Source organism: Orycteropus afer, unplaced genomic scaffold (genome assembly GCF_000298275.1).
Source record: "Orycteropus afer afer isolate SDZICR_OR568_19922 unplaced genomic scaffold, OryAfe1.0 scaffold00354, whole genome shotgun sequence".
Taxonomy (NCBI): domain Eukaryota; kingdom Metazoa; phylum Chordata; class Mammalia; order Tubulidentata; family Orycteropodidae; genus Orycteropus; species Orycteropus afer.
The window spans coordinates 1864695-1880185 of NW_006921941.1; the positions used below are offsets into that span (position 1 = coordinate 1864695).

Genomic DNA, 15491 nt, shown 5'->3' on the forward strand with positions numbered 1-15491 from the left:
TGGTAATGACATGAGACAAAGTATATGTGAACTGCTGTATGAAGAGTGAATTTGCTCTGTAAATCTTCACCCTAAAAAAAAAAAAATGTCTTAAGGCATAAAAAATGCCAATCATAAAAAGAATGAAAAAAGACACCATAAAGACAGTTGAAAAGACATGCCACAAAGTGGGAGGAGATAATTGCAGCACATATACTCAACAAAGGATTTGTATCCAGAATATGAAAAGAACAGTAAGTCAATTCAAAGAAAAAGATAATCCAAGAAAAATGGGCAATAAATATCACAAGTTGCTCAACTTTATGATTAACTAGGGAAATGCACATTATCAGTACAAAAAAAAAAAAAACAACTTTATAAAGGGTTGGCAAAAATCTTGAATTCTGACACCCTAAGTGCTGGCAAGGGTGTAGATCTAAGAGAATTTACACACCTTTTGGGGGTGTTTGCATTCACTCTACAACCTAGCAATTCTACTTCTAGAGCCGTCTTCTGAGAAAATATACACAAAAGGAACAGCCCCCAGAATGTTCACAACACCATTGATGGAACAGCAGAGAACTGGAAACAGCCTGTGTTCATTCCCTAATGTTGCCATGATAAATTACTACAAAGTGGATAGCTAAAGCAACAGAAATTTATCCTCAATAGTTTTGAAGTCTCAAACTTTGAAATCAAGGGGTTGGCAGCACTGTGTTCCCTCTGAAGGCTCTGGAGAAGAATCCTTCTCTGCCTCTTCCTATCTTCCAGTAGTTATAAGGAGTCCTTAGTCTTCTTGGCTTGTAAATGCATCACCCTTATTTCTGCCTCCATCTTCTCATGGCCTTCTTCCCTATGTGTGCCTCTTGTGTCTGCTCCTTTTCCTGTAAGGACTTCACTCATTGGATTTAAGGCCCACTCTAATCCAGCGTATCCTCATCTTGTTTGACTAACTACATGTACAAAGACCCTATTTCCAAATAAGTTCACATTCTAAGGTCCTGGGTCGACATGAATCTCAAGGGAAGACTATTCAGCACACTACACAACAAAATGTCCTTTGACAAGGGAATGGATAAATAGAGTGGCAGATTCACAAAGTCGAATTTTAGACACAAGAGAAAATTAATGAAGCACAGCTACATTCATCAATTAGTGTTGAGTAGAAAAAAGCAAACTGCAAAATGATACCATCATTATAAAATTCAAAAATAAGCCAAGGTCAATATTGTTTAAGGGTACATACCTATGTGGATAGTAGGCAGGTAGGTAGGTTAACAGATGGATAGGTAGGTAAATGTATAATAAACCAAACCCATTGCCATCTAGTCATTTCTGACTCATGGCAACACCCACTGGGTTTCTGAGGAGGTAAATCTTTATAGAAGTAGATTGCCCTGTCTTCCTTCCAAGGAGTGACTGGTGGAGGTAAATGAATATAGGTAAGAGAAAAAAAAAAATAGTGTTGGATAGGTTAATGGAAATATATCCATGACCATATAGGTGTGGCAGATGATATTTCTACATACATATTTATGCTATAAAAATGTCCAAATATGTAATAGAGCTAATGGGGCAGAATGATGATAACTTAGCCACAACCAAACGTCTTGAGTGAATGAGTAACTGGGCCTGCAGGCTCTGGACCATGGATGTGGGGGACATCAAGCTTAGTTGGCATAACATACTACACGAAAACATTGTTCTACATCTGTGATAGTTAAGATTGTGTGTCAACTGGCCTGGGCCTGGTTGAGTGGCTGGGCAGCTGGTGGTAGTAATTCCCCATGATGAGACTGGCAATCAGCTCCAAGGTGGGATCTACCACAAGCAGCTGAGTAGCTGCTTTAGGGATGTGGTCTGCTTCCAGTATCTAAGAAGCAGCTTTGGGAATGGTCTCTAGTTTATGACACACTTGAACCCTGCATGTAGCCGAGTCCCTGTTCAGCAGCCTGCCATGCTCTGCCAATCCTGGGACTTTCAGTGGACTTGAATTAGTGGCCTGCCATGTTGTTTGGTAACATTGGGACTATGCCTTTTTACTTGTCAACCTTGAGTTTGTCAGCCTCAGCAGCCAGCAGCTGTCTGAGGAAAGAAAAGCCTCCGGGAGCAGGAGGCAAAGCTAAAGCCCAAGGTTGAGGGGCTTTCACCCAGCCCCTAGAGCCTGGCACTTTGAACTCAGACTTAAAGCCTCCAAACTGTAAGAGAATAAACTCCTGTTTGTTAAGGCCATCCCATTTGTGGTATAGTCCTGTCAGAGCAGCACTAGGTAACCAAAGCAACATCCTACTTTGGTGAATAGCAATTTAGGGTCTTAAAAGCTTCCAAGCAGCCATCTAAGATGGAACTATTGGTCTCTCTTCATCTGGAACAAAGAAGCATGAAGAAAATGTAAGACATGTGGAAACAATTAGTCCATGGCAGTAATGGACCATGGAAACCCCAGCCTACATGACCCTGAGACCAGAAGAACTAGACGGTGCCCAGCTGCCATTGCCAACTACTTGGAAAGGGATCAAAATTGGAGGTTCTGGATAGTGGTGGAGAAAAATGTGGAACAAAACTCAAAATCATAAAAAAGACCAGGCTTACTAGTCTGACAGTGGTGAAACCCCCAAGACCATAGTCCCTAGTCACTCTTTGGGCCTGGACTTGACTCACTCTGGTGGCTTACCTTTCAGCCAAATGATAGGCCTATGAGGTAAACCAGGTACGTACGATCCTTAGAACACTCAACTCGGAGAGACCCGAAGGGCAGCATTTGTGCAGGGAGAAAGCGCAGAAGGCAGAATTGCATAGAAAAGGATATAGGGAAAGGGTAACCACAGGGAAGAAGTGGAAAGAGCTGTTGCATTGTGGGGACTGCAATCAATGTCACGAAACAAAATGTGTATGAACTGTTGAATGGAAAACAAAGTTGCTCTGTTAAACTTTCACCCAAATCACAATTAAAATTTTTCTTAAAAAAATAATGCATCCTCTTATCAAGCGCCCACCTTACAATACTAAATAAACATCAGAAATAAATGGAACAAAATCTGTATTATTCAGGTCTTGCTAGTAACAAAGTCCAAGATTTTGCATGTGTGACTGCAAAATGGTTACCTATGAAGCCTACATGAGGGAAGATGTGGGCAAAATAGTAATTTAGCAGGTGACATCATTAACTATCTTAACTTCATTTTACTTTTTGGTTGTTAATATTTCCTTAAAAGGAACATGCAGATTTACACAAAATACTAAGCGAGCTGATTAGGAAAAAGAGATTTTCACTTTGGCGATTCTGATGGGATCAGCAGCATGGGTGATCCTTGTGCCTTGGCCCTAAGGAGCACTGCACTCAGAACCACAGGACCAGCCCCAGGCCTCCCCAGCAGGAAGAAAGGTTGGGACGCAGGTCAACGTGTTCTGACACCTAGTTCAGCAGTAACTAAGGTTCTTACAGTTTTCCTGGGACTTCATAAAGTTTGGAAAGGGGACTTCAGACCACTTTCATTTCTGAGACTCCTGGGTAAGTGCGTATGGTGGTTACCCTTCCCGTCTCTGCACCCACCTCCCCTGCAGGTGACCGCAGGAGGCAATTTCCGAGGACTGGCAGGGTTGGTTCTGAGAGAAAAGGCCTGGGGACTACCCATGAGCGCTTTGTTGCTTTGCAGACTAATTGTGTGGCCCACTAAAGGGCCTGGAGTTGGTGAATATGAACACAGAGGAAGAAGATGGAGCCCTCCTCTGAGAACCCAGTGCAGACTGGGAGGTAGGTTGTTTGCTAAGAAAGCAATGGCCCACGTCTGGGGCTACTGACCAGCCTCAATGGCTACGGGCTGGTTTCTTTGGGGTCACGTTTTTGACTCCTTCCTTCCCTCCCACACACATGCTCTTCACCCCATAGAGAGCAAGGCAGGAGAAAGACCACAGGAGCAGAACTAAGGCGACCATCAGGACAAGCTGGTGGGATTCCAGGTGTGACAATTCACTTGGTGCGACCAGACAAGGGCACTCTGGAGAAGGGAACGCGCTGACCTGGGCCGCCTCTGCACGTTGCAGCCATGGGGCAGGCGGCCCTGGGCCTGTGGCTTCTGTGTAGAGGAAGGGCCAGAGCTAGACTGAGGTTCACACCCTCCACGCAACCGCCTGCAGCTCCAGCTCCTGCAGCCTGGTGTGTGCCTGGATAGGAGCTGCCTGGGCTCCCTGGCCTGACTAGCAGGGTGCACCTGGACTCGCAACAGCTAGGCCCCCTGAGCCATCCCCTCAGCTCTGCTGCCTGTGTATAAACAACATGACCTGAATTTCTCCTAACCTGTCACGTGTCCATCAGTAAGAGATGGACTGGGCACTAGAGTTTTCTTGAACAGAACACTTCTCAGGGGCTTCATCTTTCCCTAATAAAAATCCTGCAGAGGTGCTCTGTTCCTCTTTCTTCCTTCTCTGTATTATGAACAAGCATATGGAAAAAGAGAAGGAGGAATCATTAACAAGCATCAGGATAAACAGTTAGCTTGAAATTCTGGGTTCAATCTCTGTCTTGATTCCTCAGTCCTATGGCACTTGTGGGAGCTCTGGTGGTGTAGTGTCTAGGCATTTGACTGCTAACCAGAAGGCTGGCGGTTCAAGCCCACCAGCCACTCCTCGGAAGGAAGACTGGGCAATCTACTTCCGTACAGACACCACCTCGGAAACTCAAAGAGGGGTCACTATGAGTCGAAATTGACTATTTTGGGAACTCTGGTGGCATAGGAAGATTGGACAATCTACTTCCGTAGAGATACCACCTCAGAAACCCATGGAGAGGTCACTAGGAGTCCAAAAAACGACTCAACCGCAGTGAATGAGTATGGCACCTGTTCCTTTATCATAGTACATTGACTTTTGTGTGTCTTTACCTCTTTGAGAATATAAAGTGAAAAAACACTTTGGGTGGCAGGATTGCACAAACGTTTGTAACAAATTTCAAGGTATCCATAGAACATCTGAAGTCACAGGTGTAAGACTTCCTTAGCTAATGCCTACCAAGGAGTCCTGGTGGCCCAGTGATTAAAGCACTCAGCTACTATACAAAAAGTCAGTAGTTCAAACCCATCAGCTGCTTTGTAAAAGATGTGGTAGTCTGCTTCCTTAAAGATTTACAGCCTTGGAAACCCCAAGAGGTAGTTAAACCTTGACCTATAGGGTTGCTACAAGTTGTAATCGACTTGACAGCAGTTGAGTTTTTTGGTTAATACCAGTCGCTGTGGAGTTGACTCCAACTCATGGTGATTCTATGTGCATCAGCAGAAGTGCTTCATAGGGATATTAATGGCTGTTTTTTTTTTGAAGATCATCAGACCTTTCTTCAGAGGCAGCTCTGGGTGGACTGAACCTCCAGTCTTCTCATCAGCAGCCAGACATGTTAACTATTGGTGCTGTCCAGGCACTCCTCAGTTCCTGGCTACAAAAGAGATTATAAGAAAACACTACCTAAACTTGATGGACTTTAAAGTTTTTCTTGATGTAGACAATGTTTTTTTTCTCTTTGGAAAATCCAATACTAACATGACTACAGCACATATGAAAATTCTGCAACATTTTTATCTTCCTAGTTTTGTCCTTTAAAAGACTGGGTTTTTTAAACCTTGAAGAACAAATAAAATTTAAATTAGGGTACTCTGACCTCACGTCTTAACACTGCTATAACAGAAATACCACAAGTAGGTGGCTTTAACAAACCAATTTATTTTCTCACAATTTAGGAGACTTAAAAGCAAACAAACAAACTCACTCCCATCAAGTCAATCCCAACTCATAGCAACCCCTCCTTGGATTTCCCAGGTATCCCTACGGAAGTAGACTGCCCCATTTTCCTTCCGAGGAGTGGCTGATGGGTTTGAACCACCAGCCTTCTGGTTAGCAGTCAAATGCCTTAGGCACTACACCACCAGAGCCCCCATTAGGAGGCTAGAAGTTCAAATTCAGGGCAATGGCTCTAGAGGAAGGCTCTCAGTCCCCTCTGGGAAAATCTTTGTCTCTTTCAGCTTCTCTTCCTTGGTCCCTTAGTGATCTCCACATGGCATCAGTCTTTCCCCATTTGTGCTTCCTTCTCTGTGCCTAATCTGCTTTTTCCATCTCCAAAGTAACTGACTTAAAACATACCCTACACTGAGATGGCCTCCGTAACAAGGAATTCCCAAATGGGATTACATGCACAATTATGAAAAATACCAAACCCACAGTCTATTCCAACTCATAGCGACCCTATAGGACAGAGAGTAAAACTACTCCCATAAGCTTTCCAAAGCTGTAAATCTTTATGAGAGCAGACTGCCTTATTTTTCTCCCATGAAGCCGCTGGTGGGTTTGAACCACTAACCTTTTGGTTGGCAGCCAAATGCTTTAACCACTGCACCACCAGATTTCCCTCCCACAAGTACAGGGGTTAGAATTTTCAACATATATTTTGGGGAACTGAATCTGTAACTCCCCTCTGTAACTCTGGTAGCATAGTGCCTAAGGCATTTGACTGCTAACCAGAAGGCTGGCAGTTCAAACCCACCAGCCACTCCTCGGAAGGAAGATGGGGCAATCTACTTCCATAGTGATGCCGCCTCCAAAACCCAAGGAGGGGTTGTTATGAGTTGGATCCGACTCAATGGCAGTGGGTTAGTAACATTCTTGTTGTCGTTGTTGTTGTTAAGTGCCGTTGAGTCGTTTCCGACTCATAGCGACACCATGCACAGCAGAACGAAACACTGCCTGATCCTGCGCCAGCCCCACAATCCCTGCTATACTTGAGCCCATCATCGCAGCCACCGTGTCAATCCATCTCGTTGAAGGCCTCCCCCTCTTTCGTCGACCCTCCACCCTACCAAGCATGACATCCTTCTCCAGGGAATGGTCCCTTCTTACAACATGACCAAAATAGGTGAGACGAAGTCTGGCCATTGTTGCTTCCAAACATTCTTGCTTCCGCCCAGAGTTGTTGTTGTTGTTGTTGTTATGTGCCATCGAGTCAAACCCGACTCATAGTAGCAGGTCGGAAAAGCAGGAGAAAGGGGTAACATTCTTAGGCGTTCCTTACTTGGCTGGGGACTTCTTGAGAAAAATGAAGGAAACAAATATGATTTCAAGTTTTTCTCATCATCATTTTAATATATTAATGGGATAAAATACATGGTCCTACATGTAGAAATGGTTGAATTAGTGTCTGTTCTGCTCTGTATATTCTAACAGCAACAAAAAAAATAATATCATCTAAACAACCACAGCCCAGAAGTATAACTTATGAAATTAAATACACATAAAGCTCAACTCTGATAGCTTAGAATTCTTTATGGATTTTTTACTTGTCCTTTCAAAGATGGAATACATACAAATTCTAGTATTGTCACTTAAAGTATTTTTCCTTTAACTTAAAAATATTTGGAGATCTTAACTCTATTGTCCAGCTCTGGACTTTGAACCTTTATTATCCAAGATAAAAATTTATCTCCGACTTAAGAATTTGGAATATTTTCATAAGAAAAAAAAAAAAAGCAAAGAAGGAAATCCATTGATTAGTGAATTAGGAAACAAAGGGAGAAAGTGTGGGGACTGTGCTTATATGATCCTCTAACTCAAAAAGTGGTGCCCAGTACTGGAAAGACTGATTTCACTGTATATTTTTTGGATTAATATGAGCTAACTCTGTCATAACACCCCAGCCCTAACTTAACATTCTAACCCTAACCTAATTTTCATCATATTGCTTACAACACAAGATTAATATGTTTTAAAATGATCTCTTTTAGAATCCTGGGTGGTAAGGTTATTCTAGTTGTCCCAGGGAAATGACAGTGTTATACTTCAGGAGAAAGAAGAAATAAAAGAGAAAGGAATACTTCAAGGTCTTAAATCCTGAAAGTTTTTAAATGGTCACTGACATCTTGACAAAATTATGTGAAGTTATCCTCACATCTGAAGAGATTCCCAATCACATTACATGCAAATTCTCTGTGAAGCAAACCCTCCGCTTACATGTCAATGTTCTTGTTCTTAAGGAGCCCTGGTGGCACAGTGGTTAAAGCACTCAGCTGCGAACCAAAAGCTCAATGGTTGAAATCTACCATACAATGACTATATTGCCAACAGACCTAAAAATGTACTGTCTTGGTTCTTCACAGAAGTTTGCTGACCTTTGACCTAGCCTAATCTGACAAGACCCAATCAAAATAAAAGATAAAGTAAGAAAAGAAAAAATATCAAACCATTTATAAAATATGATTCCATACTAGCTAGATGACCTTGGGCAAGTTACTTAAGTATTTTGGTAATCTTTTAGTTACTTCATGTGGAAAATGGGGATGTTAATAGAATCTACTACATTAGGTTGTTAAAAGAATTAAATGAATTCTTGCATGTAAAACACACAGAATCAAACAAATATGAGAGGGTTGGAAGGTGAACGCTGGAGTAGCCAGAAATAAAGATAAGGATATAAGCTGAAAGAAATAAGATCACTAAACATGGTAAAACCAAAAACCCAAACTCACTGCTGTGGAGTCAGACCCGACGCATAGCAACCCCTCCTTGGGTTTCCGAGGTGGTATGACTAGGAAGTAGATTGCCCAACCTTCCTTTAGAGGAGTGGCTGGTAGGTTTGAACCACCAGTGTTCCAGTTTGCAGTCAAATGCCTTAGGCACTACACCACCAGAGCTCCAAATCATGGTAGGCATTCAATAAAGGCTTGTACTTGAATGGAAAGAGAAGACAACGACAAACAACAGTATAAGTGGTTTCTCTTTCAAAATATTAAAAGAGGTAAGACTAGGGGTGATGTTTTCCTTCTTTATACTATTCTGTGTATTTTAAAGTTTTCTACAACAAGCATGTTAATTTTATAATCAGAAAAGAAAACTCAATGTTTCTTTAAAAAAATGCTAAAAATTTTAATATTTCTGATATTTCATAAAACATCTTTTGTTGACATTCTACAAATGATACCATCTAATAAAGTCCCAATATTTTCTTCTTGTGAAGACAGCTTATATATCTGTGGGAAAAAAAACAAATTATGACATATTGATGTATTTGTGCACTATTAATAATTTTTCATTATACAAAAATATAAGCGGAATTATTTATTGTTCAGTTATTGGGTTAATGGTATAAAATCACAAATGTGATTAAAATATGCAAATTAAATGGGAAGCCATCATTTAGGTTAAAAAATTGCCTTTAAATTGCAGTTATGGTGATAACACTGAATACAGAAAGCAAATTTATACCAATTTCTTAAACACATCTAGACAGTAACTTCACACTGTAATTTACATTTTAAATGCACTATGTAAGCTTGATATGTAAAGCCACCCACTCATTCTTAAAGAATAGTTTCGTAAACTAGCTTTCTAGTTATATTTTATATAAACCTACACCTTCCAGTTCTTTGCATCTATAATTACATTCCAGGTAACCTTTTTTGGGGGGGGTTAAAAATTGGGGCCTTGGTGATCTATAATCAAAAACACTTGAGGGGTCTTCTTGACCCTACATGGTTGTAAGGATCAAACTGTCCTCACTAAATTTAGCTCAGCTTTTGTTTATTCATATAGGAGAAGCTCTGGTAGCATAGTGCCTAACGCATTTGACTGCTAACCACAAGGCTGGCGGTTCAAACCCACCAGGCATTCCTCAGAAGGAAGGTTGGGCAATCTACTTCCATAGTAATACTGTCTCAGAAACCCAAGGAAGGGTCGCTGTAAGTCGGATCCAACTCAACAGCAGTGAGTTTGGTTTTGGAGTTTTGATGATCTATAATGAAACAGCATTATTCCTCATCCATCCCACTCTTCCAACTGCCTTTACAAACCTTTTTGACTTCTGTAATATTTGTTATTTCGGGAAGATTTTCCAGAGAAACCTGATGACCTTCTACTTGAGATACTAGATGTTCTTGATTTATTTGTTTCTCTCCCTCTTCAATGTAAACAATTAGAATTGAAGTGTCATTTGCTGAGATACCAAATTTTTTCAAAGCCTCTGAAATCTAAGGAAAAAAAAAAAGGTAACACCTGAATATTTCAACCATGTGAAACATCTCCTCTTTAGTCCCAGGCCACCTCTCTGGTCATCTTCTTCTTATTTTTCACAGTAAACTGTGCTCTCGGCCTACCTGTTTTCCCTTCAAAAATCCATTGCCAACACCTACCCATTCCTCTGTCTCTGATGCACTCCACTTAAACACTATGCCTCATTTCTTGCAGAATCCAGACTTCTTGGCAGGGCACTCGAATACACCTCCCAAAGTGACTCTCCAGCCACACCTTCCCACCTTCCAGGCAGACTGAACTGTTGTGGGATCCTCTCAAATCTCATACTTTTTTTGTCTGTGCTTACACTTTGCCCTCTGCCTCTGCTTTGCTGGTGAACTCATCCTTCAAGGTCCAGTTCAAATGTCACTCCCCACCGCCCCCTCCTTCCTACAGAATGAATCATTCTTCACCACTGCTCCCATAGATCAGAATCACTAGCCCATGAAATCATTTATCTTAGTGCATTTTAACTTCCATCTCGCATGTCTGCCTCTCCTCAAGAACACAGCTTTCTTCTACTCCAGAACTGTAACTGGGACAAGGACACAATCAACAAATGTTTGTTGAATACTTTCTAGAACTATTTTAAATGATCTCAAAGGAACAATAATTATCTGGTAAATTTAATTCCAGGTACTTGGGAATTCTATAACCCAGCTAAGTGCATTTTATAAACTTTTCAAGCATCTGTATTTTAAACCATGCGACAGGTTTCCTAATTTTTCTCTTGGTATTAGAACTGGGCTGTGCTGTTCTTTGGGAGCCCTGGTGGTACAATGCTTAAGTGCTTGGCTGCTAACCAAAAGTCTGAATCCACCAGCTGCTCCGCAGGAAAAAGATGTGGCAGTCTGCTTCAGTGAAGATTTATAGCCTTGGAAATCCTAAGGGGCAGTTCTACTCTGACCTATAGGGTTGCTATGAGTCAGAATTGATTCGATGGCAGTGGGTCTGATTTTGTGTCATTATTAATGGCAGTACTATTAAAACATCCTGAGCAAAATTTCAGTCATCTTCTCATGTGCCATGTGTGGAATGTCTTTAGCTCATTAAGGTTTACTGAGAAGGTTATTACTATCTGGATCTCAAACCACAAACTTCTGCTTGCACTTGCTGTGGGAGTGATTGTATTAAGAGCTATTTTATAGGTACCAGTCTTCTGCTGTATGGAAAAGACATAGATTCTACCCTCAAGGAATTTATAGGGAGAATAAGAGCTGTACATAACATAAAATTTCCAAATCAAATGTTTTATCATTTAGACTTCTGACAACTTCTTAATCAAAAACACTTGAGGGGTCTTCTTGACCCTATATGAGTTAGAAGGATAAAATGGTCCTCACTTAATTTAGCTAAGCTTTTGTTTATTCCTATGTAAAAACTCCAAAGCTTCTTTGTCTACTAAGAGGCTGAGCTAAACCCAGACTCTCTGTCCAAGCTGTCTTCACTGTTATTTTGGTTTATTACTAACAGAAGATTTACAAGAATTTAATCTCAAACCAAAGACTTAAGTAAAGCATGTTTTGGTAACAGAAAAAAAGTAAATTCCTTATTACATTGTTATTTGGAGAAAGGTTGAAGATAATTTCAGTAGATAAAGTTCTTGTCTTCATTCTTCCCAGTTTGTAGAGATGAACTGCTTTGTTTGCTGCTACAAGTATCTGAAATGGATCAACAATCTACCAAAGAGGGGGGAAAAAAACCGTTAAAGAATCTGAATCATTCCGAAGATGGATGCCCTACCATAGGATAATTTCAGTGTTAGCTTCACAATTCCTTTGCAGTATATTTCCAAAGTGACTATCTCAAGGGCCTAAGGATTCAAGAAATCAAGAATTTTAAAGCTGCAAGGAGGACATATAATAATAAAAAAATTTGAAAATAACATTTATTGAGGGCTAATATTATGGGAAAGGCCTTATAATAAACATTTTACTTGTATTATTTTCTTTAATTCTCAAAACTACCCTACAAAATTGGTATTATTCACATGTGATAGATAAGGAAACCAAGCAGTGGTCTAGCTCTGCTGTTTACCACACAGGGAACTCGGGCAAGTTCCTTAGCATTTTATCTGTGAGATTTAGTAGGTAATAATAGTAATTACTTCAGAGTCATTGTGAAGATTAAGTGAGTTATTATATGTAAAGCACTTAGAACAATGCAAGGAATGTTGTAAGCACTATATAAAGGTTGGCTACAGCTTACTCTATAAGTCTCATTAAGTGGCAGAGATGGGATTAGTCCTGCAACATGATTCCACAGCTGTCCTCTTAACTACTACACTTGACCTCCTTCACAGATATTTTTTTCAGTTCGAGACCCTTATTCCACAGATGAGAAGGTGGAGACTTGAGCATCAGCCATTATGTCAGAGCCAGAACCACAAGCTTTCTTATTTCCTTCAGCAGGGCCTGCCTGGCGCTTTTGCTTCTATTCACTGTCAAATTTAAGGTAAGCCAAATCTGCTCCACAGTTTTGATGAGAACTTTTTACTTGAAAATGATAGAATTTTAAGTTAAGCTATAACATCAAGAGCTAGGAGCTCTGGGGAAGTAGTGCCTAAGGCATTTGACTGCTGACTAGAAGTCTGGTGGTTCAAACCCACCAGGCACTCCTCAAAAGGAAGGTTGGGCAATCCACCGCCATAGTGATACTGCCTGGGAAACCCAAGGAGGGGTCGCTATGAGTCAGATCCGACTTGACCACAGTGCGTTGTTGCATTGTTATATAACGTCAAGAAAATTAACATATTATTAAATGCTCCATATGTCTCAGTCACTCACACTATGTGCTTACCACTGTAGGGTTTATTAATGAACCATCAATGGCGCCTTCCATGGCCTTTTTTCTCAAGTCGCCAGCATTTTTTACATCTTTAAATAAGAGAAGGGTCACCCGGCATTCGGGAAATAGGTCCAGCTGATGTGTCAAATGCATTTCATAGATAAGCAGGATTCTACTGAACAAAATCAGAAAGACCAATACATTTCTTTTGTTTAGAAGTTAACATTGCAACTTACTTAACTAACAAACAAATATCCTTCCTCTGGTAGCGTAGTGCCTAAGGCACTTGACTGCTACCCAGAAGGCTGGTGGTTCAAACCCACCAGCCACTCCTTGGAAGAAAGGTTGGGCAATCTACTTCCGTAGGCATACTGCCTCGGAAACCCAAGGAGGGGTTGCTATGAGTCAGGTCCAACTACACGGCACATAACAACAACAACATTCAAGTAAATTAAACCAAACCCACTGCCACTGAGTGGATTTCGACTCATAGTAACACCCACTGGGTTTCCAAGGCAGTAGTAAATCTTCACAGAGTAGATTGCCCCATCTTCCTTCCCTGGCATGGCTGTGGGTTTGAACCTTCAACCTTCTGGTTAGCAGTCAAATGCCTCAGGCACGGCAGCACCACTTTAATAAAAGTATAGAACTATTAAACTATAAAATTTCCATCCCAAAAGCACATTTAGTACTCTCATGAGATGTTGTGTTCCTAATCCTACCCTCTGAGTTCTTTACCATTCTTGGAAAAGAGACATGGGAGCTGGCTGGGCCCCTAGTTGTACAGATTAAGCAGGTTATGCAGCATGGTTAAGGGCAGCTTCCCCGGAGACATCCAGGAGCAGAACCGGAATCTTTTGGACCACAGGTTACTACTTATGAAACCACACTCCCACTTAGCCTTTAACTTTCTGATCTCACCATTTCATTTTTGTTTCTGCAGGCTATGGACACAAATAAGGAGCTCTGGTGGCATAGCGCCTAAGGCACCTGACTGTTAACCGGACGGCAGGCGGTTCAAACCCACCAGCCACTCCTGGGAAGGAAGGTTGGGCAATCTACTTCTGTAGTGGTACCGCCTCCGAAACCCAAGGAAGGGTCGCTATGAGTCGAAATCAACTCGACGGCAGTTGAGTTTGGTTTTCATAATGGACATAAATATTAAGAAAATAAATGTAAAGAAAGCATCACACTTGACCCAAAGATAGTCATTTCACATCTGGAAATTAGGCAGAAATGATACTATTATTAAATAAACATTATATGGTCTCCTTCAAAGCCCTCATCGCAACTGTAATGAATCTTGGCGCTTGACAACTGTACATCCTTACTAGACTACAATCTAGCGGAGGGACCGAGTCTACCACTTGCTGAGGGCCTGGCCTCAGTACTCCCTCGATAAACACTTGCTGAGGAAACCAAAGGTGTCCCAAAAACACACGGGTACAGCTGCCCGGGGTCGGTTCTACCCCTTCCTAAACCTCCGCATACCCTCCCGGCCGTCGGCGCGCCAGCACCCAGCGAAAACTCACAGCCTGCTGCCGGGTCAGACTCCGAAGACCTCCCCCTCGGAAACAAAACCCTCACCTTCCGGAAGCTCTACCACAGCTGCGTCCAATCCCCGTCCTTCCCACACCTCCTTCCGGTTGGGCTGGTTATCTTTCTACGGATTTGGACGAAGCACTGTGGCCTTCGTCCCGCCTGCCGCTTGACTGACAGACCCTCTAGCGTGAGTTAGCAGACGTGAAGAAAAAGGGGGCTCCATCAGTCTCCCAGCCAGGGAGGCGAAATCTAGAGTCCGTGGCCCAGAAACTGAGATCTGAGTTTAACTTCCCGACTTTGCCCCTTAACTCTGTTTGGCCCTTGGGCGAGACGTCCTCAGTTTCTTCCCGTGCAAAAAGCAAGGCCCTCGTTGAGCTCTATATACATTTCCGCCGCTCGAGTACAGTTCTTTTTCGGGGAGGCGGGACTCATTCTGTTCTTGGAGCGGTCATTTAGGGAGGCTCTCCTGAGGCGGGGCGCACTCGGTGGTGGTTTGCTTCCTACACCTTGTCAGCGGACAAGGTCTTCGTTTATCTAGCAGGCTCAGAAATCAGACATGTCAAACATGAATATATCATCCTCCTAGAGAAGTGACAGTCCACATATAAAGGATTATTTTCAGTGTTCTTTATGCTGTTGTTGTTGTTGTTATGTGCCGTCGAGTCAAACCTGACTCATAGCGACCCCTCCTTGGGTTTCCGAGGCAGTATCACTACGGAAGTAGGATTGCCCAACCTTCCTTCCGAGGAGTGGCTGGTGGGTTTGAACCGCCAGCCGTCTGGTTAGCAGGCAAGTGTCTTAGCCACTATGCTACTAGAGCTCCCTTTATGCTAGCAGATCTTAAATCTGTGAAGGGTGGGTTTAATTTTTGCTAACCAAAAGCTGTATAAACCGAGGCCTAGTTCAAAAACGTGTGATCAAAGATTAAATGTGGATATTAGGTTTTTAAAACTCAGTCTTATTGTATGACCCAAAAGAATTCCAAAACAGTCATCAGGAGGGCTTCTAAGAAGATTGGTGCTATGGCCCCATCCTTCCTCTCCAACTTTAACTATTCTACCCAAACCTAGTCCTGGTTTGCGTTACTAGTTTGTCTCCACACAACACTGGTGCTTCATGGACTTTCTTTTGCTGCTGTTGGT

General features: G+C 42.0%; 1 protein-coding gene across 1 annotated transcript; it reads right to left on the minus strand.

The window, feature by feature from the left end:
- Positions 1 to 8894: 8894 nt before the first annotated feature.
- Positions 8895 to 14019, minus strand: TPRKB (TP53RK binding protein). Its single transcript, XM_007952617.2, is given in 6 exon segments — positions 8895 to 8981; positions 9801 to 9977; positions 11577 to 11699; positions 12820 to 12982; positions 13962 to 13987; positions 13990 to 14019. Coding segments are annotated over 6 exon segments (606 nt in total).
- Positions 14020 to 15491: the final 1472 nt, after the last annotated feature.